Genomic DNA, 25,449 nt, shown 5'->3' with positions numbered 1-25,449 from the left:
AGATAGAACAATTCCATACGTCCACACTGTGTCTGAAATTTAGCTTTTAGAAAAACAGCCAAGCTTGCAATTCCTATATCTAATGAGCTGAGTTAGAGGAAGGACACTGGCTATATGTAAAAGCAAAGCATAACACCCAGACCTGCATTATTTGATGAAAGAGGGAGTAAGATGACAGGATTCAAGCTGTTCATCTTTCCATTTATCTAACAAGATTTATATTGACAATTACAATTTCATTTATCAAAGAAGAAGAAGAAGAGAATGTGATCTGCTTCAAGGGGGAAAAAGGAAATGGAAAGGTTGACTCTGCAGTTGACAATTTATCAGGCTACATGTTGATGGATAAAACAGGAAACTTACAACAAAGGATCAAAACCTGCACAAGAGATGGAACTTAGTTAAACAGACAAAGCACACAGAAAGAGTATATTTAAATGGCTTGATATAGCACCTGTGTCCTGCACATAGTAGGTCCACACTAAATGTTTTAAAGAGGTAGAAGAGCATTTGAAGATTCCTGTAAGGTTCTCTAAGTAGTTCTCCAGCTCCCAATGTTTTGACTCCTTTTTAATCTCTCTTTTTCTTATTTTCCCAACCCATGGTGCTCCATAGAAAGGGCATTCATTATACATTAGGAAAAAAAAATGTGCCGGGAGAGAGGTCTGAGAGAAAGAGAGAAACGTGACATGAGCTAACATAAAATATAAATGGATGACAACACTGAATATAGAATATATAAGTAAAAGAAGTAAAAGATGGGCTTCCCTGGTGGTGCAGTGGTAAAGAATCCGCCTGCCAATGCAGGGCACACGGTTTCGAGCCCTGGTCTGGGAAGATTCCCACATGCTGCGGAGCAACTAAGCCCGTGTGCCATAACTACTGAGCCCGCGTGCGACAACTACTGAAGCCCGCGTGCCTACAGCCCGTGCTCCGCAAAAAGAGAAGCCACCGCAATGAGAAGCCCGCACACCACAGCCAAGAGTAGCCCCCACTCGCCGCAACTAGAGAAAGCCTGTGCACAGCAGCAAAGACCCAATGCAACCAAAAATAAATAAAAATAAGTAAATTTAGCAAAAAAAAAAAAGAAGTAAAAGAATAATGTATAACAATAGAACCACATGCTTTAGCTCTTCCTTCTCATGTATAACCATGCTGGCAACCTGGATGGGTAAGAAGGGGTAGAACTCTTTCCTTATAAAACAGTGCTAGACCTTATTTTAAGAGATCTGAAAATGATGTATCTGAGGCTCCAGCTCAGTCTCAAACCATAAATACTATAAATGATGAACCATGACCCTATGTCTAGCTCCCTGGCTCCCACATTAGAAGTATCAGAGCCGAAGGCATTTCAGGTCCATCAGAGTACACAAAAAGAGGAAAAGCACCTACAAAAGGCTGACACGTTATTCCCTTTGCCATGCTGGCCAGCTTCAGCACCCTCCACTCCCCAGTTATCTTACACAGTTACTGTTATTCTCCTCTTTTCCATTCCCCACTAGTTGCTTTTCCTTCCCCTCCAGGGGAAACAGAAAGAAAAGGGAGTCAAGTTTTATCTGGAGTTTCCTCATGGCTACCACTAGAACACACCAAGGAGAGGTTCATCACTCTTGATTACTACTCCACTGAAGGCTCTGTGCGTGCCACCCTCTGGAGAAAACAGAATAGTTGTTGTCAGCCCTTTATATTATTTCCACTATGAGCCTACAGTTCGTTAAAAGGCAGTGATAACTACATGTAAAAAATTACATGAAGCAGATGACCTGGTAAGAGCAGATACTAGTGACCAGACTGGCCTTTGAATTGTCACTGACTAATTCTTTAACAGAGTCAACACAATAAGAGTCTCTTATCTGAACAGATCTTGAGCTAGAAGTAGTTGTGCTTTTTAAATTAAGACGATGGTCCAACCCTTGTGGCTGACGTTTTATTAACTGACTCCACCAGCCCTGCAGGCAACAGGGAAGAAAGAAGCAGGGACTTTGCATTCAGAGATATGAACCTGAATTAAAAGATTTTTTAACCTTTCTGACACTCAAGCTTACTCATTTGCAAAATGGATTGTTGATAATTAAACAGGATAACACATGTAAAGCAGTGTCCACCATGCTGGTTGTTTAATAAATGAAAGTTATTATTATAAGAAAAAGTAACATATTTAGATAAGATTAAAGTGGTAAAGAATTTGTTATTCCAGAGAAATATTGGTATCTAAAACAACAACAAAAACAACAATGGTAACGTTTCATCAAACATTTAATGAGCAAATTAAAATAGTTATATGAGTAGTGTCAGAGGGCACACACAAGTGGCTGAGGTGGGGAAGAGTAGAGTGATGATGATGATGGTGATCAGAAGGATATCAGTTATTAGCAGCTACCATTACTGAGACCCTACCTGCCCAAGGTCACACAATTAGAATGTTAGAATTGGGAACTGTTGTCTCCAAATCCAAACTCAAGTCTCCTACAACACAATGCCTCTCATGTCACGTGAGGACCAATCTACACAAGAATTTCAGAAAAAGGCAGAAACAGGAGAAAGCCTCCAGAATTACAGTTGTAATGGATACTTGAAGAATTTTCTTCCTTAGAGACCAAGGAAAATGCTTTTTGACATGGCAAAACTGAAGTACAGACATGAAGTCTGAAGGGAGAGGGAAGGTCTTCCCTTTCTGAAAAGCATATTACCTAAAAGCAGCTCTTGGTCTGAACTGCTCCTAACTTCCTGCCCAAGTGTTGAAAGTTGACACCAGCTGTTTGGGACTGTTGAATTGGAACTGCTTGACTAAGCAAAAGGTACAGTACCTACAGAGGCACTGATTCCTCTGATGTCCTGATTCCAAAAGTCAATGGCTCTTAGTCTCTAAGGACTTCCATGTTGAGTCCTTTTCTCCTTGATCTTTGAAGAGAAGGCTCACATCACGTATCTGTTTTGTATCACAGTTTACCTCAGTGTGGTAGGCACAAGGGAAGTGATTACTAATATCGGCTGACTTAAAATCATGGGGAGATTCTGTCTGACAGAACTTCAGTTACCCTCTTCAAATAGTTAAGGCGTCCAATGGGATGAAGAGAGAGAAGATACTGTTATATGCTCATGTCTGGTAGTCTTTACATTGGTTAAAAGCTATTTTATTGCTCCATGAACAAGTGGTCATGAATTCTGGAAAGGATGCTTTTCAGACACCATCTCTAAGAGCATCTCTGAGATGTTGTTAGGTAGCTTCTGGGGGAAGGAGGATAAAGCAGGTAGTAGGCCAGTCCAATAGGCACAAAGGTGTCATCTGAGTGGTCTCCTCCTGACCAAAGGCTGGGTGACAATAACATCAAAGGGAAAAAGAATCATGTTACAAAAGCAAAATATAACCATAAACTACCATATAACTTAAACATATACAATTATGTATCATATCTTATTGTGGTATACTATATAAATAGATCTGAATTGCAACAAACTTTTGACCTAAGTCTAAATTTAAGATGTATCCTAGTTATCACATAATAGTACTTTTTTAGTTTATGATTAAAATTAAGAGGTATCAATATGCCCATTTCCCTGTGGTTGGTAAAAGCATTCAGATAAATTGTATTCAATTGAGAGATGTTTTAAAGATAGCAGATGTTCAATACATGCACTGGTGGCATTTTTTCCCACCCACTAAAATTTATTGTTCCATGTTAAGGTATCACTTAGTACTTCTTCATTTTTTCCTACTTCTTTAGTTTGTTTAAAGCAACCACTCAATATATAAAGGAAGCCAAGAAATAATATGTGGTATGAACCCTTTAATTGGAGGACAGTTATCACAGCATTTCATATTTTATTAAAAAGCCATAAAAGTAATTATTAGGTCACCAGCAAATACTTTCTTTTAAAAGAACTTTAATCACATCTCACAAGAAATCCTTGTAGTAATATCATTTTGCCTGCCCAGCTCCCCATTGTAACTGGCGTGCTTATTGACAGAAGCATAAAGATTTGAGATAGTCATTAATTAAGTAGCACTGAATGAGTGGACTCTAATATAGAAAGGGGCAAGAATTAAGGAGTTAACATTTTTCTTCTGGAAAAATTTTATCTACTGAATAAAGCTAGCAAGAAGCTCAGTATAAATAACTATGTTAATAAACGGCTCAAAGGAGAGACTTTTACTTTTGTTTTATTTGCTCTGAGAAAATTTTACTGTTACTTTGTTCCAATAAAGAAAATGTTAAATATATTTAAACGGAAACTTTAGAGCTTATTTCTTACAAAGGACAAGGTAAGTCCATCTCTTATCTATTATTTATCGTCTTTATTACTTATTGTACTCAGAAGCAACAACTCCTCTCTGAGAAGTTTTATATATATATAAGAATTATTCAACCTATAAAGAAATTCTGAGTGAATTAACTCATGCCAATTGAACCTCTCACTATCCCTCCCTCCCCTCAATAACTGCTAAGAAAAAGTCACATAGGTTGTTACATAATATTGAGCAGACTTCCCTGTGCTATATACAGTAGGTCCTTGTGGAACCTAAATGGGAAAAGAATTTGAAAAAGAATAGATACTTGTATATGTATAACTGAATCTCTCTGCTGTACACCTGAAACTAACACAACATTGTTAATCACAACACTGTTAATATATTAAATGGTATTTAAAAATAACAAAGTTTAGCCATATCCATTCCTGGTCAGTGTGAATTAATCACATTTTTACTTCCTGAGGGTGAAACTTTTATTTAATTAGGAGGAGAGTTGACAAGGAAAATCTAGGTTTCCAAATTTAAAGTACATGTTAACTACACACTTTATTTAGAAAGCACTTATATCAGACATGCATCTTTTTCTTTTTAATTAAAGCATCCATTTTATTACATAACTGCATTTATAGTGTGATTGATCTCAATATTTAATTATTAATTCCTAAGCCCTGAGACCTAGTAAATAATTTGATTTTCCTGCCCACATACAGATGAGATTGACAACAATGATAAAAGAGATTGATTAGTACAAATATAGCCACTTAGCCATCATACATAAGTACAAAGGATAAAATACGAACTGATTCAGACATTTCTCACAGATTTTAGAAGAAGACAAAGAAAATCTTAACATTACTCAATTATCACTGGTTGATCATCATATTTTTCTGCAATTCCTGAGGGAGAATTTGCATTTATGTGGTAAAAAAGAGTAAAAAAAAAAAAGTTTTACATCAAAGCAAGGCCAAATGATAGGAAATTTATAAAAGAATAACTCTTTTGATAGTCTTGTCAATGGTTATTTGAATAATTGAAGAATTCAAAGTTCTCTAGGCTAAGAAATGTCTAAAACAAAATCGACAGATCTGACCACCTATAACTAGGTATCATATAAGAAAAAACTCCCAGAATACTCCCAAAACACACACATGTGTATATACATATATACACACATACAAAATTTAATTGAAAATAAAGAATAATGAATGAGAATGAGAAGCACAGAGTGTTTCCTCTGAAGGCATGTAAAAATTAGTTTATTCCAGTAGTTGGTGGCATATATTGTTCATATAACTCTCCTTCCCTATTCTGTCTCTGCTCCCTAACCATACAGCCCCAAAGTCTACTCACAAGTAGCAATGCTGAGTGGATGGATATAAGGGGCCATAACAGAGACGGCACACAGCAGACATTCATTACTGGTGCTATGCATCTGAGAAGGCCAAGAAGGGCTAGAGAATAGCTAATATTACCCCTTTGAGCACTGTGGCTATTTGTCCTTAAAAACAAACTGCCATTCTAGAAGTTCAGAGTACTTAGAAACTTAAATGAAAATTTCTCAAAACAAATTTTACAAATGATAATTAGGTCTTCAGACCAGCATAAATGCCTATTGAAATCTTAAGCTACCGTTGCAGGAAGCTAAGACTTCAAATATATCTTTTGTAATCAAAATATAATTAAAAATTTGGCTACCATTTATTGTGTATAAAAGATATCTCAGACACTGGTGCTATACATGCCCTGTTTTATATAATGCTCAATAATATTATGAGGGCTGGTGTTACCCCCATTCTATAGATGAGAAAACTGATGCTTAGAGTGGTAAGTAGCTTGCTGGAAGCCATGTGGTAAAGAAAGTCACCGAGTCTGCATTCAATCCTAGGCCTTCCAGGTTTCACAGTCCACTCTTAATAATACAGCTTGTTGCTTGCAAAACCCATTCTAAGAAACAAGTTGCTTGCTAAGAATAATGTGGTCTGGGAGATACAGAGTTTAGATGCAGGGATTTTATAATATCTGGGCTACTCTAACGTTTTGTAGGGAAATCAATGCAGAACATCTCAAAATGGGACCCTACCAGATATACCAAAATATGTGCTTTCAGTAACTATACAAAGCCAGTTAACTACACTGATACTGTTTATATGGAAAATGATTCCAAATTTCAACTAATAATGACCTGTACATAACTACTCCACTATATCTGCTTAAGAGAAGGCATTTCTCTTAGACAATCACTACCAAGAATTAGTCTAGAATTAGTGACTATAATTAGCTCACTTTGGGGGCCTGGTTGTATAGGTCAGGTTCCTACATTTCATACATGCCCAATGTTGGCAGTTCCCCAACTACTCACATCTACTCTTCATCCTCTTCCTCTAAGTACCTCAGTCACTGACCTTAATTGCTGTCTACTCTTATAGCCCTCTGGCTTGTTGAAAGACTCAATATTTTCCTGGTTTTCAACCATATAACAGCATTTAAGCTGACAGGTGTTTGGATGATAAGCTTTTGGCTTAAAAGGCTCCAAGTATCTCTTTCCCCCAAAACTGCCCTTTGGGTGGCCTTTTACCAAGTCTATTCTCACCTTTCTGGAAGAACTCACTTAGTTGGAGAATGCATATGTCCTGAAACATGGAAAGAACATCAATCTGATAGAGATCAACAATGTCCAAAATTTCATGGAATGTGGTAAAGGAAAGTTGGTCTGCTTCCAGAATTTGTAGGACATGCAAAGGTATGTGACATTTTCAAACATAACTTACACACTCATGAAGGCAAATAAGTACAAAGTTTAAAAAAGACTAAGGTGAAACCTGATAATATGAATTTTCATATTTCTATAGGAATAATTTTATATATGCTATGCCTTTCCTTTAAGAAATAATAAACAATTCTTTTATGGATAAAAACAAAATTTACCTTTGGAAATCAGCAACCAACTTAACATCAGCTATGACAGTCTTATGTTCAATGATCATGTGCTTCAGAAGTTTGTCTTGTTCATCTATAAGAAAATGTTCTTCACAGAAAATACAAGGCACAGATGGAGAACCTTCTAAACTGGTGGTGCCACCTGGATTTTCTGGCAGGGAAAGCGGCTCCAGGATACAATCCTTACTGTCTGGGAGAGACAAAAAGAAAAAGAAAAAAAAAAACTGAAATCAACTCTCTTTAGAAGGATGATTTCTCACCTCCTGCATTAAAAGGATCCTAAAGATATTTACATAATTCCAAAAAAGAAAATACACAGTACCAGAGAGCAGGATACTTTATTACCATTTTAAATAGCTTCTGTAACCCAGAGGCAGGGAGTATAACAAAGCAGCTCAAACTCCCCATTTGCCAGCTTGAATTGGGAAAACCCACTTGTCAGGACAGCTGTTCAAGCCTTCTTCTTGGATACCGGCCAATGGCAGCAAATCTAGGGGTACCTGGAGGGGGAAGGTTGCAACACACTGGGTTAAGGTTCTAAGGCCCATTTGTGACCTATGGCTGAAAGTCATCACGCTGGGAGGCAAATGGTATATATTGAGGCTAGAGGTGATGCCAGGACGATCTTTTAAGCTGATTCCTGTTACACCTGCAAACTCTTTCCTGTTTTTGATTATTTGTCATGTGCAAAGAAGACAGGTCTCATATTGGGTTAACACAGCATGTGCTGCGTGGTCCAGGTGGCAATTTTTGATGTTGATTTATATGTATCATTTGATTATATAATTATGTATCATAATTCAAGTTCTTGCAAACAAAGAGATGAATGCTCAATTACTAGACATACATGCTACACATTTTTCTTGTCTACACTATTCCTTTTCCTAACATCACCTATAGTATCCTTAAGAGTTGAAGTATGTAAGGTCTACAGCTCTGAATTCAGGGCCTCAAACTATAGCCAGTTGTGTCAGGAGTCCTCTTCAGTCTTCTAGTGTGGAAGGCTGGACCTGTCACCTTATGCAGGCTACTGAGTAGTCAGCAACAAGGTAACTAGCGTAAGGCATTTGGCATCTGAGGAAGGGCAGGAGACCTTCTTTGGAAAGAAAGACAGCTATTTCACAGACAGAAACCTTTGGAATTAGGTTACTATTAATTCTACTGTTAAATTTTATTCCTTATTTTTATTTTACTTTACCTATTTTTAAAGGCCTTCTTAATTGAATAATTAATTGAATCAGTTACTGGTACACTGCTGACCATGGCCTAAGAACTGGATAAATGATGTAAGAGGGCAGCATTCATTCACTCACTTAACAAAAATTAGCTGAGTATCTACTGAGTTTTTTCCTGCTTGACTTTGCATGACACTATTCTTACCATCAAGGCCTAAGTGCTTGAAATTTGTTTGAAGGTAAAGATAAGTTAAAAGGATAAAGAGAGAGAGAGAATGTATAAGATTTATGGGAGCATGGGGATACAGCAGTCACCTTAGTGAGCTGGAGAGGGAACGTGTCCCATAAGGGATGTCCTCTAATATATCACTCATAATAAAGTATGCTAAATCAAACTGTTTATCTTAGTTACCTAAAATTATTAAATACCTGGAAAGAAGAAAACAGGGTACACATGACAATAGGGAGAATATTAAAAATATTTAAGCACTTTAGAAGCACTATTAGTAAGACTGGTGTGTTACCCATTATTATATTCATTAAATTAGGTAATGAAATCAAGTTCTGGAATGCTATAGCTCTTTAGTTGCAGGATATATTTTTCAGTTATAGGTTAAGTTCTGCAGGAACTTAAACCTGCATGTGAAAAATAGGATGGGGAAAAAGGTAAGTGATGTACTCATGAAACTCTGTAATAATATTTTACGTTCCCTAGAATAGGAAAACAAAAGGCAGCATATTCTAAATAAACGTTAGTAACATTACCTGCCATCTAGGAAATAACAAGTACTGTACTATATTCTTCTTCCCAAATTTGACTGAGGCATCTGTAAATTCATTTTTCTTAACTGAAGAAAGCAAACACTATATTAATAATCACCACCAACAGCAAGAACTAACCTTACTAGGTGTTTGCTATTTGTAAATTACCAGCAAAGTGTTTTAGGGCACTTTCTCAATTAACCCTAACTACCTCATTCGATTAGTAGTATTACAACCTCCATCTTCCAGATGAGAATTGAGACTTAGAAAAGTTAAATAATTTCCCCAAGTCACAGTGTTAGTAAATGGCCTAAACTTACTAATTTGAGCCTAAATTCAAACACTACATTTTTTGCCTCCAACCCCAAAAGGCAATTCCTCAACTGTGTTTCTTGTTTAAACTATGTTCAGTGCTGTTTTGAATTCATATGTACTTGTAAGTCATACTAAATTTATATGCATTCTGCCGTGTCCTGCAGCCTCCCCCATACCACCTCCACCAGCAACTCTTAAACCTCAGTAGCCCACATCCTTCAAAACCACTGGGTACTCTACCATCGTCTTCTTTCCAAGACTTTACTGCAAACTCTCTACTATTCTTCTGTGGCTCATGTCTCTTCCCTTTTGTTTGTTCAATGTCAGTTTCTCTTTTTTCAAATTATTCCTCAGAAAAGGGACCTAAATGTTCACACATACTAGAACCAAATTGCTTACTGTCACTGTAAGGGTATACAGGAGCAAAATCATGAATCTACAGATTTCATGTATGAGGAACTTGTGGTTTGAGAGGTACTAAGTTGTATTTGGGAACTTAAGCTGCTATACATCCATAAAATAAAAAAAATTAATAGAAAAAAACATTTTTAGATCACAAGGTTCTACAATTTTCTCCTGATTCCATAATCATTTAGCACTGTGTTCAAATTTATAACAGCATTGATCATAAGAAGTAATCTGTTCACCTTCAGACTGTTAGTCTCTGGAAGACAAGGTGAGTCCTGGTCATCTTTATTTACTTGGCACAAATACTGTGCATTATTACCCTACCATGAGTACCCACCATCACTGTGTTTACTTTGTGCCAGGCATTGTTAAGCACTTTACAGGTACAGTATTAATTCAATTACCTCTTACGGTAATCCTATGACAGAGAGTCAATTTCTACTCTTATTTTACAGTTGAGGAAACTTAGTCACTGAAAGGCTAAGTGACTTGCCCTTCAGATAGCTAGTAAGTGGTCGAGTCAGGATTTGAATCCAAGCAGTTCGGCTCAAGCATCTGCACTCTCAACCTATATCTAACTCTAAGGAGTTCAGACCTTTCCTTATAGGAAGGGTCTCTCCTGTTTTAAACTGATATGGGGAGAATGGATTGGAAAGAGGACAAGTCTAAAGATGGGGAGACCGACCAGTTAGGAGACTACTGCAGATGTCCAAGTTTGAGAGCTTGTCTGAAGCAGCAATGTTAGCAGTGCTTAGAAGAGAGGAATAGAGAAGAGGCTACAAAGATGAAACTGACAGTTCCTGATTAATGGCTGGCCACAGGGAGTAAAGAAAAAGGAGATGAGGAAGACTCCCAGGTTTCTGGCTGGAAAGACTGTATGAATGGGGGTACCAGTCACAAATCTAGAAATACATGTAGAGAAGCAGGATTTTTGTTTTCTGAGAGGGATGGATAATGAGTTAAGTTTTAGATAGCTCAGGTGATCTGCTCAGAATTTAGATATTCCTGACAGGGCTTGTGGACAAAGGCAGCAGTAACTGGTGTCTCATGCGATGCACCTGTGCTATTCTTTGTGTTTGCCAGCTGTCCCTCACTCTGTCCCCCCACCTTCGCCCCACGGCTGCTTGTGGGCTTGACCTACTCCATCTCTCCATGCTCAACAATACAAATATCTCTGTTGTAATTAATTTTTTCACGTATATCTCTGCCACTAGGGTAGTCTAGTGAATTCCACAAGGTCAAGGACTAAGTCTTACGTATTTTCAGGTCTCTGGTATCGATTATACAGTGCCTGAAACACAGATTGTATTTCACAAGTGTTTGCTGAACAAAGAAATAAAAGAATGAATAATGGACCAGAGGTACTTACAACTAGAGTTACACCTTTAACTCAGTTTCTAGGTAAATTCTATTTTAGGGAACACCTGTGGCTGTCTGTCTTTAGGAGAACTTTCTCTGCCCAGGATTGAGAGTAGTCCAACTATAATTATAGCCAGATATTCAGTCCTGTGAGCCTTGGTGTTAACAGGCCCACTGCTAATTAATAAATACTGATGTAAAAATTACATTGAATTCTGAGATAACAATAAATACTACTGAGTGTAATAAAAGTATTTCATCTTTAATTAGGGATTTCAAAATTATTTTTAATTTTTCATGTAAAGATACTCTCTAGTAAACAAGGAACAAGCATCATTTGGAATGCTGAGTCAGTTATAACCACTCCATCTGAGGATGTTTCTGTGGGATAGACCCCAATCCTCTGTATATATTTTACTTTAGAGCAGTGACTTCCAAATTAAGTTTCATCACCTGGGAGGCTTTTTAAAAGTACTGATTTCAAGACCTTATTGTAGACAGAGGAACTGTAATTTTTACCAAGCAGTAGTCTCTACACTGAAGCCCGGGAATCAGTGGTTCAGAGGATGATCACATGGGGACTGTGGGTCTCCTGATCATATATATACCAGAGTGTGGATACCTTGGACTCATGGAAAAATCCATAAGTTAGGTGACAATGCCTTGTGGCAAATCTAACTTTATAGTGTAGTCTGTCCTAGAGAGAGCCCCTCAAATGCTAAGCACTGTGTCAGCAGAGGAAACTCAGTAAGATCTAACAGTTTATTTCTAGCTGTCACCACAAGAATCATATCTACATCTTACCACATGGTAAAAAGACAACAGACGCAGAAATACGTAATTCTTTGCTACAAGAACTTTGAACTCTAAAAGGACAAAGGAAGTAAATTATATCTAGCTCCTTTCAGCAAAGAGGCAAAGTATCTTGGAAATTCTGCTTTGGCTCAAAATCTGCTTCACACATTTGTTACAAATTAACAACAAATTATCTGCTCTAGTTCTCACTTTGAACAGCAACTCTGTTCAAATGAACTATAAAAAATACCACTCCGAAAGAGCTGAATTTTTGAGGAGATCCTATGCTGATTATAAACAATTTTACTGACTCTGGGTAAGATCCTCAAAGTGTCAAATTATTATTCTAGGGTAGTGCTTTTCAAAGCTTAATATGCATATAATCACCTGGAGATTTTGTTGAAATGCACCTGATTCAGTAGGTGTGGCGGCCAGGGAACTGTGCCAATCAAATCTCTTGCTGTTGTGACCATAATGCAAAGAAGGCCTTGGGTGCTGTGCTCTGAAATCCCACTTGCACTGAAGCCAAGCTTTCCATACACTGCTTTCATTAAATGATTGGAGGTAGCAGAAATAGCAAGGCACACTCATTCCTGTGAGAGATGGAACTTCACTGACTTGGGACACTGGCTGGAGGACTCCCCACTGGCTTGCCAGAAACTTGCTTAGAACTGTGCTGTACTCCGAGCTCCTACACAACCCTCCTTTCCCTCTTTCCTTCACACAGGTCAGACCCATCTCTCCTTTTTCCCTCTGGCGTCTTCCCTAACAAATCTCTTAAACGTCAAATTCCATCTTCGTGTGTGCTTCTTGGAGTATATGAACTAACAAAGTTGGCCTAAGAGGTAGACAGGATTGAAATTCTGCATGTCTCAGTTCCCAGATGTTGTCAGCCCACTCATTCACAAACCACACTTTGAGTAGCAAAGTTCTATCTAGGGAACAAACCAGTAATGAATTCATAATATACCTATATGCTAAAATAGGCAGCTCTAGACTTTGCAATATATCATTACTGCCAAACAAATAGCTGGCTGCTGGTGCTTTGAAGAAAAAATAAGAAGACTGAGGTTTCTGTCTCCCTTAAGTTGAATGAGAGAAGAAAAGCCCAAATCAACAAATAACTGATAAGAACTTTTACAGCATTCCATCGTAAGGAATTGTAGAACACCTCACACATCATTTCCCCTTTAAAGAAGTCCCTGCAACCTGCTTTGCACATTATCATCACACCACTACTGAAACTGTGAAAACGAAGCAGTAATTTGGTGATATACTCAACCCAGATAAAATTGATTTAGTTGCTACTCTCATCACACTCTGATCATCTAATTGATATCTATCATAAAAACTGGAATATTGAGATAGGTGGAGTGTTTTTGTTTGTTTTTACTGTTTTAATTCTGAAAACACTGTAAACATACTCTAGTTTCCAAAGTAAACATTTCCTTTACATTTGTTCTTTATATATATTAGTGTAATTTATTTGATTATAGCTCACTTCCGTATTTTAACAAGTCTGGATAATATTTTCAGGCCTGTTCGCTAAGCTTTTGATCTGACAGATATCATATATTTCCATAGGATTTCAATGCCTAATCAATCTCACTGATTATATGTTGATTTTATTCTAAAAATTAAACTCCAAGAAGGTAACTTTATTTCTAAATTCTTTTTTTTTTTTTTTTTTTTTTTTGCGGTACGCGGGCCTCTCACTGCTGTGGCCTCTCCCGTTGAGGAGCACAGGCTCCGGACACGCAGGCTCAGCAGCCATGGCTCACGGGCCCAGCTGCTCTGCGGCATGTGGGATCTTCCCGGACTGGGGCATGAACCCGCATCCCCTGCATCAGCAGGCGGACTCTCAACCACTGCGCCACCTGGGAAGCCCTATTTCTAAATTCTTGAGAGTATTTTGCTCTTACACCAAAAAATGGCCTTCTACTTCCTAAACAAGTCAGTTCTTTGATTTCTAAGAGTGGCTCCCCAGCAGATGCATTTGGAAAATTGCAAAGACTAGGTCTAGTCTTTTTAACCATTATCAATCTCTTAAATTCAGAGTAAGAATATAACACCCTTATTTAATTACCCCTGGGCTAATAATTCATCTTGTAAATTAATGAGGCCCCAAATATAAAAGATTAATTTACTATACTCCTACTAAAAGTGGGAAGGTTGGGGGATGGACTTAGATCAGCATTGTTACATAGTCTCAATACCACATTGAGACTGCTGATGAGGCTGTGCTGGATTAGTACTCATCTATACAGCTGGAAAGTTTGCCACTTCCTCTGGTATGAAAACAGTTACAAACATAGTCAACCCTTAAACCTAATAAACCCATGCTTGAAAATTAAAGGAGCTAATTTAACAGGCAAAAAGCTATGAAAACTTTATTACAGCATCACCTATAAAGTAAAGTAATGGAAACAACCTAAATGTCATGCAAATGAAAACTGTTCTATAATATCTGGCATATCCTATATAACATTATGCATTTGCTAACTGGCAATTATAAACATACATGTACATACACTCAAATGCAAGTACAAGGTTTGAAAGAGAATATACAAAACAATGAGATTATGAATGCATTTATTTACCCCCAATTTTTTTAACACTGAAAAATTCTTAAATAAAAAGCATGCCAACTGATGAGTCCCTAAATGTGACTGTGACAGATAAGAGAAAGAAGTAGAGCAAGCACCATTTTATTCAGTCACTTTCTAAGTCTTAAGATCTAAGATGAAAAATTTTGATTATATTTACCATTTAAAAATTGAATGCCTATTATGCATCACGTAAATTCTAGATACTAAAAGAAATACAAAGATTATTAATAAAAATACCTATCCTGAAGAAATTGTTAGTCTAGAAGAAAATATGAGACAACTGTACAAACAATTATAATACAGGTTAACATATGTGAAGCTGACCATATAAATCAAGGGCTTAGAATAAGGAGGAAAAAAACCCCTTAAAACTGGAGAAATAAAGGGTAGTCATCACAGAGGATTCCTGAAATGGTAAAGAATTCCAGCAAGTACATATGGGTAGTTAAAAAATCAAAATAGTCCAAATAGTGCTAGAGTCTAAGTAAGAAAAAGCTGTAAAGGTAGATGTATCACATGTTGGTGAGCCTTAATGCCAGGCCAAAGATTTATATTTAATTTGAAAGTTGTGAGTAGATCCTGATGGTCTTTAATCAAGGAAGTAACACAACATATTAAGTCACAAAACAAGTCTCAACAAAAGGAAAACACAAGATACCAAAACCTGTGGTATGCAGGAAAACCAGGGAAGTTTATAGTGGTAAATGAGTATGTTAAAAGGAAAAGAGATCTCCCATAAACAAATTTTATAACTCAAGGAACTAGTCAAAGAAGAGCAAACCAAGCTCCAATTTAGCAGAAGGAAACAAACAAGATTGGGACAGAAATAAATGAAATAGAGAATAGAAAAAATATAGAAAAAAATCAACAAAAATAAGAGTTGGTTTTTTTTTTTTTTTTTGCAGTGCGCGGGCCTCTCACTGTTGTGGCCTCTCCCGCTGGGGAGCACAGGCTCCGGACGCACAGGCTCAGCAGCCATGGCTCACGGGCCCAGCTGCTCTGCGGCATGTGGGATCTTCCCAAACCGGGGCACGAACCCGTGTCCCCTGCATCGGCAGGCAGACTCTCAACCACTGCGCCACCAGGGAAGCCCAGAGTGGGTGTTTTTTTAAAAGGTAAACTCAAAATCAGGAATGAAAGAGGGAGATATTATAACTGATAACACAGAAATACAAAGGATCATGAGGGGCTGCTATAAATAATTATACTCCAACAAACTGGATAACCTAGAAGAAATGGATACATTCTTAGAAACATACAATATTCCAAACCTGAATCACTGAAGAAATAGAAAATCTGTAACTATAAGGAGACTGAGTCAGTAATGAAAAACCTCCCAACAAAGAAAAGCCCAGGAACAAATGGCTTCACAGGAGAATTCTATCAAACACTTAAAGAATTAGTGGCAATTCTTCTCAAACTCCTCCAAAATACTGAAGAGGAAGGAACACTTCCAAACTCATTTTATGAGGCCAGCATTACCATGATACCAAAGCGAGACAGACACTACAAGAAAATTACAGACTAATATCCCTAATGTATAAAGATGCAAGAGTCTTCAACAAAATACCAGCAAACCAAATTCAACAGCACATTACAAGGATCATATACCATAATCAAGTGGAATTTATCCTTGGGATGCAAGAATGGTTAAGCATACGAAAATCAATCAATATGATATACCACATTAACAGAATGAAAGACATAAATCACAGGATCACCTCAAAAGATGGAAAAAAGCATTTGACAGAATTCAACATCTTTTCATGATAAAAACACTCAACAAACTAGAAAAAGAAGGAAACTGTCTCAACATAATGAAGGCAATATATATTAAAAGCTCATAATATTTACAACTGTTAAAAACTGAAAACTTTCCCTCTAAGATGAGGAACAAGGTAGGGATGCCCACTCTTGCCATTTATATTCACCATAATACTGGAAGTCCTAACTAGAGAAATTAGGCAAGAAACAAACAAACAAGAAACAAACAAACAAAAAAGGCATCCAAATCAGAAAAGAAGTAAAATTATGTTTGCAGATTACATGATCTTATATTACTATAGAGAGTATACACACACAGAAAAAAATGCTTAGAACTAATAAACAAATTCAGTAAAGTTGCAGGACAAATAACATACAAAAATCAGTTGTGTTTCTATACACCAATAATGAACGTTCTGAAAAGGAAATGAAAACAATTCTATTTACAATACTATCAAAAAGAATAAAATATGTAGGAATAAACTTAACCAAAGAGGCAAAAAGACTTGTACACCGAAAACTACAAAACACTGATGAAAGATACAAATATAATTGGAAAGACAGCGTATGTTCATGGATAGGAAGATGTAAAATGTTATATTGTCCAAACTACCCAAAGCAATCTACAGATTCAATGCAATTTCTATCAAATTCCTTTGGCTTTTTTTTTTTTCAGAAATAGAAAAAAAAAACATTAAAATTCATATGGAAACACAAAGGACTGTGAATAGCCAAAACAACCTTGAGAAAGAAGAACAAAGCTAGAGGTACTTCCTGACTTCAAAACATCCTACAAAGCTACAGCAGTCAAAACAGTATGTACTTGCTTAATGAGAGATGTATATAGATCAAGGAACAGAATAGAGAGCCCAGAAATAAACCCAAACACATAGTGTCAAATGACCTTTGACAAAGATGCCAAGACTACAGTGCAATAAAGGATATCGTTTTTTCAACAACCATTCATTAAAAAATACTATTATTGGGTAAACTGGATATTCACGTGTAAAAGATGAAACTGGACCCTTATCTTATTCCACACACAAAAAATCAACTCAAAATAAAATAAAGACTTAAATATAAAACCTGAACTTATAAAACTCCTAGAAGAAAATATAGGAAAAAAACTTCCTAATATTGGCCTTGGCAATGAGTTTTTTTAAATTTTTATTTTATTTATTTATTTTAACATCTTTATTGGAGTATAATTGCTTTACAACGGTGTGTTAGTTTCTGCTTTATAACAAAGTGAATCAGCTATACATATACTTATAACCCCATATCTCCTCCCTCTTGTGTCTCCCTCCCATCCTCTCTATCCCACCCCTCTAGGTGGCCACAAAGCACCGAGCTGATCTCCCTGTGCTATGCAACTGCTTCCCACTAGCTATCCATTTTACATATGGTAGTGCATATATGTCCATGTCACTCTCTCACTTTGTCCCAGCTTACCCTTCCCCCTCCCCATGTCCTCAAGTCCATTCTCTATGTCTGCATCTTTATACCTGTCCTGCCCCTAAGTTCTTCAGAACCATTTTTTTTTAGATTCTATATACATGTTAGCATATGGTATTTGTTTTTCTCTTTCTGACTTACTTCACTCTGTATGACAGTCTCTAGGTCCATCCACCTCACTGCAAATAACTCAATTTCGTTTCTTTTTATGGCCGAGTAATATTCCATTGTATATATGTGCCACATCTTCTTTATCCATTCATCTGTCCATGGCCACTTAGGTTGCTTCCATGTCCTGGATATTGTAAATAGGGCTGCAATGAACATTGTGGTACATGACTCTTTTTGAATTATGGTTTTCTCAGGGTATATGCCCAGTAGTGGGATTGCTGGGTCGTATGGTAGTTCTATTTTTAGTTTTTTAAGGAACCTCCATACTGTTCTCCATAGTGGCTGTATCAATTTACATTTCTACCAACAGTGTAAGAGGGTTCCCTTTTCTCCACACCCTCTCCAGCATTTATTGTTTGTAGATTTTTTGATGATGGCCATTCTGACTGGTGTGAGGTGATACTTCATTGTAGTTTTGATTTGCATTTCTCTAATGATTAGTGATGTTGAGCACCCTTTCATGTGTTTGTTGGCAATCTGTGTATCTTCTTTGGAGAAGTGTCTATTTAGATCTTCTGCCCATTTTTGGATTGGTTTTTTTCTTTGTTTTGTTTTTTTTGGCGGGACGTGGGCCTCTCACTATTGCTGCCTCTCCCGTTGCGGAGCACAGGCTCCAGACGCGCAGGCTCAGCGGCCATGGCTCACGGGCCTAGCTGCTCTGCAGCACGTGGGATCTTCCCGGATCGGGGCACGAAACCATGTCCCCTGCATCGGCAGGTGGACTCTCAACCACTGCGCCACCAGGGAAGCCCTGTTTGTTTTTTAGATATTGAACTGCATGAGCTACTTGTATATTTTGGAGATTAATTCTTTGTCAGTTGCTTCATTTGCAAATATTTTCTCCCATTCTAAGGGTGGCAATGATTTCTTGAATATGACACCAAAGTGTAGGCAACGAAAACAATAGATAAGTAGGACTACATGAAACTACAAAGTTTCTGCATAGCAAAGGAAAAAAAAAAGACAACAAAACGATCTATGGAATGGGAGACAATATTTGCAAACCATATAACTGCAAAAGGGTTAATATCCAAAATACCCAAGGAACTCATAAAACTCAAAAGCAAAAACAAAAACAAATAACCCAATTAAAAAATGGGCAAAGGACCCGAATAGACACTTCTCTAAAGAAGACATACAAATAGCCCACAGGTATATGAAAAGGTGCTCAACATCACTAATCAACAGGGAAATGCAAATCAAAGTATAATGAGACACTACCTCACATCTGTTAGAACGACTATCATCAAAAATACAAGAGATAATGGGGCTTCCCTGGTGGCGCAGTGGTTGAGAGTCCGCCTGCCGAGGCAGGGGACATGGGTTCGTGCCCCGGTCCGGGAGGATCCCACATGCCGCGGAGGGGTTGGGCTCGTGAGCTATGGCCGCTGAGCCTGCGCGTCCGGAGCCTGTGCTCTGCGGCGGGTGAGGCCACAGCAGTGAGAGGCCCGCGTACCGCAAAAAAAAAAAAAAAAAAATACAAGAGATAAGTGTTGACAAGGGTATGGAGAAAAAGAAAATCTGTACACTGTTCTTGGAATGTAAACTGCTACAGCTATTGCAGAAAACAGGATGGAGGGTCCTAAAAAAATTAAAAACAGAACTACCATATAATCCAGCAGTATATATCAAGGAGAACTGAAAACAGGATCTTGAAGAAATTTGCACTTCCATGTTCAACAAAGCCTTATTCACAATAGCTAAGAGGTGCAAACAGCCTACGTGTCCATCGACATATGAACGGATAAAGAAGTTGTGGTACAGATATACAATGAAACATTATTCAGCCTTATAAAAGGACATTCTGTCATACAGTACAACATGGATGAACCTGAAAGACATGTAAGTGAACTAAGCCAATTACAAAAGGATGAATACTGCATGATTCCATTTATATGAGTTATTTAAAGTGGTGATACTCATAGAAGCATAAGTAGAAAGGTGGTTGTCAGGAGATGGAGGAGGGGAAAATGGGGAGTAGTTGTTCAATGAGTATAGAGTTTTGGTTATGCAAGATGAAAAGATCCTAGAGATCCACTACACAACAATGTGCATATACTTAAAAATACTGTACACTTGGTCCCATTAACCAATCCTGGGTGAGTTACTTAACGTCAAGTCTGTTTCTACAACGTAAAATGGATTAATTATAATAGTTACCTGATGGAGTTGTTATGAGGGTTAATTGAGGAAACTGATGTAAAGCACATGGGTGGTCGACACATTAGTGCAATAAAGGTTAGCTCCCATTATTACTACTGATAATAATGAGTATGGCTGTAAGTTCGAGGATGGAGAGAGACAGGCATCATATGCACTGAGATGTACTGCAATTCCTGTACATTAATTCAAAATACACATTCCATGGTCCTAAAGTAGATCTAAAGCACCAAGTCATGTAAGAGTGGATCCCAGACTTCTAACAAAGAATAAGCTCACTTCATAACTGTCTACTTACTCTTAAGTCCTGATTATATCGTTAGAATTCAAAGGCTTTTGCATTCTCTTGATCACCTTGCTATTCCTGTAGCACATTACAATAAAAGAAAACACGATGAGATTTTTATACAGAGATAAGGGAAGTTGAAGGAATTTATACTGACAGCCTCAATTTTCTGAACATAGGAGGTGAGGTCTCCAACTACACTGAAGACAAGAACTTAAGGAAAAAATGGAAAAGATTTAGAACTACTACTAATGGAAAATGCAATTTAGAAAAAAATCATTGTAGAATAGTCCTGAAGGTCCAGCTGAGGTTAGCTAGCTGCCTTACTTTGAGTCCTATTTATATTTCGCGAACAGATCTGTATTGTGTCAAAAAGAGCTTGACTTTTCTTACAACATATATGTTCTGGGTTGTCAAATCATGCAGCTCTACACAAATACTTATACATAAATACACATAATGATAAGATTTTTAAATAGAGTATTTTAGAAACACCTAACCCAGTGCTGTCCAAAAGAACCTACTGAGAGAAAGGAAATGTTCTATATCTGCTTTGTCCTATTGGCTATTGTCCATGGTGGCCATTAGCTACATGTGGTTATTGAGCATTGAGAATGTGGACAGTGAGACTGAGGAACTTCAATTTTGTTTAATTTTAATTAAATAGCCACATGTGATTATTGGCTATCACATTTGACAGAGCAGATCTAATTAATGCAGAAGACCTTAATCTTAGGTCCATGAACACCTACACGATTCAAACTCAATCTGTAGAATTCAATGTGAAATTGTATTCAAAATTATGTGTGTATGAATTTTTCTAGGAAGGTCTTTTGATTTAATTCTTAAAGGGTTCTGGTGACTCCAAAAAGTTTTAAAACCATGCATCCTGTCACTTACAATATATTTTTTATCATTTAGTCTAACATTTTTATTTACAACGTGTATGTGAATAGTGTCCTTATTTGGGGATTTCAAGCAATTACATAACTAAATTAACCACCATTTTGCAACAGGATTTAGATGACCTCACTTTGCAGGCAGAGCAGAAGGAGACACCCTGAAGACAGAACAGGCAATACTTATACAGGGTATAATATAGAAACTACAAACAAATCCCCTGGCAAAAGTAATTTTTTAAATTGGTTATCACAGTGCCTGAAATCTCCACCATTAACATTAACCCCTGGACTACTGTTTTTGAAAGTAAAATATACGGTATCTTTTATATAAATACAGGAATTTACTGAGAACAGATGTAATAGGAGGGATTCTTTACCTGTGGGGATATATATTCCAGAGTTTCTAATAGGACCAGATTACTGCATCCTGTCTACAGTGAAGATTTATTTGAGAACAGGCAAAATGTTTTTCACATAGAATTAGGATTAACAATTAACTCTCTTGTTCCTCAAAGATTTTCCTTTTTACATTCCCATTCTATAAAGAAAAACTGTAAGTGTTGTAAGTGTTAAGTTCTATAGCATATGCTATCACCTGATTATTTCTAGTGACGCAGGTTTGTTCAATTTGTATGCAAGCAAAATCAATAGCAAAGAGAAGTCAGGAAAAGACTGAGAACGTGTGGCAACCATCCTACTGTTATATTAAAGCTATTAACAGGTCCAATCTTTCTAGAAATACTCAGAAATTGCTTTCTCATACATCCTCAAACCACTGTCCATCCTACTAAATTCCCTGAGGGTGGGCTGGGAAGTTGGTTACTTGTAGATCTACTTTTTAAAAAAAATATATTAATTTTTTTAATTTGGCTGTGTCGGGTCTTAGTTGCAGCACGCAGGCTCTCTAGCTGTGGCGTGTGGGCTTAGCTGCTCTGCAGCATGTGGGATCTTAGTTCCCCGACCAGAGATCAAACCCACGTCCCCTGCATTGGAAGGTGGATTCTTAACCACTGGACCACCAGGGAAGTCCCCTGTAGATCTACTCTTTTTGTCTAGAAAACTCTCAATTAGTTTAGGAGTTACTAAAAAAAAATGGAACTCAGGAACAAATGATGTAGTAGACTAGACGATGCAGAAATGACTTGATTTCCTGCTCAGATTATGACTGAGATGATATTAATTAAGCTCCTTTTCCCTACTGTAATATGAAAGCACTGCAGAATCTAAAATATTGGCTGGGGCCTCCCTTTTCATGCTACAATTCCTACTTTCAAAACTACTTAATAGTGAAATGTGATTAAGTTTCCTTTCTCAGGCAGCTTTTTTGGCTATCGATTACTTGTTTCTGGTTTACACATGATACCTTCTTATCTTAATCCATTCCACAAAGAGGAATTAGTAGTGTCTACTTTAATAATGCAGTAGTAACAATAATGTGAAAGCAATAGCTGTTTGAAATATAAGTTCATGACATTTCAGAGGGAAATAAATCCTAGGAAGAGAAAGTAAATGTATAAAAATAAATCCTTCCTTATTAATATGATAAATGATTATTTGTAAATTTAAATCAGATTAAGATTTCTACTGTTAAAAATGTACTTTAAGAAGACCTAGGGGCTTCCCTGGTGGCGCAGTGGTTGAGAATCTGCCTGCTAATGCAGGGGACGTGGGTTCGAGCCCTGGTCTGGGAGGATCCCACATGCCGCGGAGCAACTAGGCCCGTGAGCCACAACTACTGAGCCTGCGCGTCTGGAGCCTGTGCTCCGCAACAAGAGAGGCCACGATAGTGAGAGGCCCGCGCACCACGGTGAAGAGTGGCCCCCGTTTGCCACAACTAAAGAAAGCCCTCGCACAGAAATGAAGACCCAACACAGCAAAAATAAATAAATTAATAAACTCCTACTACCCCTAACATCTTCTTAAAAAAAAAAAAAAAAAAAAGACCTAAAGAGACATTTCTCCAAGAAGACATACAGATGGCCAACAGGCACATGAAAAAATGCTCAACATTGCTAATTACTAGAGAAATGCAAATCAAAACTACAATGAGATATAACCTCACTCTGGTCAGAATGGCCATCATTAAAAAGTCTACAAATAATAAATGCTGGAGAGGGTGTGGAGAAAAAGGAACACTGTTGGTGGGAATGTAACCTGGTGCAGTCACTATGGAGAACAGTATGGAGGTTCCTTAAAAAAATAAAAAGAGTTACCATATCAAAAAAAAAAAGCACTTTAAAACATACATGGTTAAGTATATTCATTTCTTCAGAAATATTTTCTCTAACTCTAAAGCTTATTGGCAATGAAAGATTTAGAATCCAAAAGGAGTTGGAATGAAAGATAAAAATACATACTGTGTTATTACTTTATTCTCTCTCTCACATCACTGATATTTCACATCTTCTACTGCTCCTACTCTACACTATCAAAGATACTTCACAGTACTTAAATGTAAAACTACCACAAGTTTTTATTTGATAGGAATGCTGGGACTCCAACTGGAATTCAAGGCTGGGTATATATATATTTCATTCTAAGTAACAGAACAAATTGGAACTAAGTCCTCAACATTATCTCCCATCTACCAGGAGAAGGCAGTAGTAGGCAGGAGGCAGACATCAGGAATCTGGGAATATAAATCTGGAAATAAACAAAAAAGGTAATAAAATTTTCACCTCAGTTAATGGAAAATTTAATTAACCAGGATAACCTATTTGAAACATAGGATCATCTCCTGGTGATCCTGACAGGAGACCAATGTAACAAAAGATACTGACAAATAACTGAGTTTTTGGCAGGAAGGGAGAAACAAAGCAAACTGATGAATACTCTTATTTACTGAAATCTATGGGGGAAAAGATGGAAAGGAAGGAAGGGTAAATTCTGACTCATAAACACCTGATTGGTTATTGGCCTACCTTATGCTTTCTAAGTAAGCAGCGCCCAGTGGAGATTTCACAGTGCATCCACAGAGGCTGGGTTTAACCTAATTTAATTGATTTGATTTGACAGGCTATTACTTTGGAATTAGTATTCTAGTCAATATTTTAATGAAATGGGCTGGCAACTAGAAAATTTTAAATTACCTATCTGATATTTCCCTATTAAGTATAATTAGTGTTTTTGATAGAATCATAAATTTTGAGTTGTGGGACTAACATATCTCTATTTAAAAAATTAAATAGCTATGTCATCTTTTAATTTTAATGTTTGATGTCTAAATTCATCAGTATGAATAATTTGTTAGTACAATAGTTTTGTTAAGAATAATTATTTTTAGGCACAGAAAAGCACATTAATAAATAGGAACTTTTCAAAAGTACCACATAATCACTGATTTAAATTCTTGTTTTAGAACAGTTTAATTCTTTACACTTATATACATATATATGTATGTATATATCAGATATCAATTAGCTCCTTGAAAAAAATTAGTTTTTGTCTTTTACTGAATGAAAATGCTGTCTTGTTAACAACTCTACAAACGCATTTCTCTCTTTGGCTTATGTCCCAAACATAATAATTTAGAATAAAATCAAGCAGTAGTTTCAAATCAGTATCTATGCTGAACGGATTTTTCACGTGGAGAAAAGTCACTGAATACGTTCTCTGCTCTTCTGACAAGCAATTTTGCTATCTTAAGCACTAAATATCATGGCAAATTATAAAACTAAGAAAATTTGCTAATTCTTTGGGTGATATGTTAAAGTTAATAATTACTAATTTATTCTAACTTCTTTAGAAGAAAATCTATTATTAATACAGTGAACCTTGGCTATGACAGTATTTACTAGATTATCCAGCACTGGTTAAGTCAGCTGAGATTCCATCTGATGGATTTTAATTGTTGAAATAGTAAAAGACCTCTTTATAACAGCCTTCTCAGCAATAAAGCAGCTCTGTAATAGCAAGTCTCTAAAGGATTTGAGGATGAAAATAATAACAGATTACTTCTCAGCCCTGATATTGAAATAGAAACTTTCTGAAAGTTAGGCGAAGTCTTGGCTGATATTCATTGTATCACTCTGTTTTATAAAAATATTTCCCTAGAAAGTAATTTTTCCTTCCAGCCCACTTTCAAGCAAAAGAGCTGTGC

At 36.9% G+C, this 25,449-nt stretch overlaps 1 protein-coding gene across 1 annotated transcript in view; it reads right to left on the bottom strand.

The window, feature by feature from the left end:
- Positions 1 to 25,449, bottom strand: part of ZNF277 (zinc finger protein 277) — a 115,487-nt gene that overhangs the window by 46,890 nt on the left and 43,148 nt on the right. The window contains exon 2 of the mRNA XM_065884220.1: positions 7,178 to 7,379. Within this exon, the coding sequence (XP_065740292.1) occupies positions 7,178 to 7,379 (202 nt within the window). The remainder of the gene's footprint in view (positions 1 to 7,177; positions 7,380 to 25,449) is intronic.

The sequence above is a fragment of the Phocoena phocoena genome, chromosome 9, assembly GCF_963924675.1.
Source record: "Phocoena phocoena chromosome 9, mPhoPho1.1, whole genome shotgun sequence".
NCBI lineage: Eukaryota > Metazoa > Chordata > Mammalia > Artiodactyla > Phocoenidae > Phocoena > Phocoena phocoena.
Note: the sequence above shows the minus strand (reverse complement) of the source record. Positions and strands in the feature narration are given on the sequence as shown.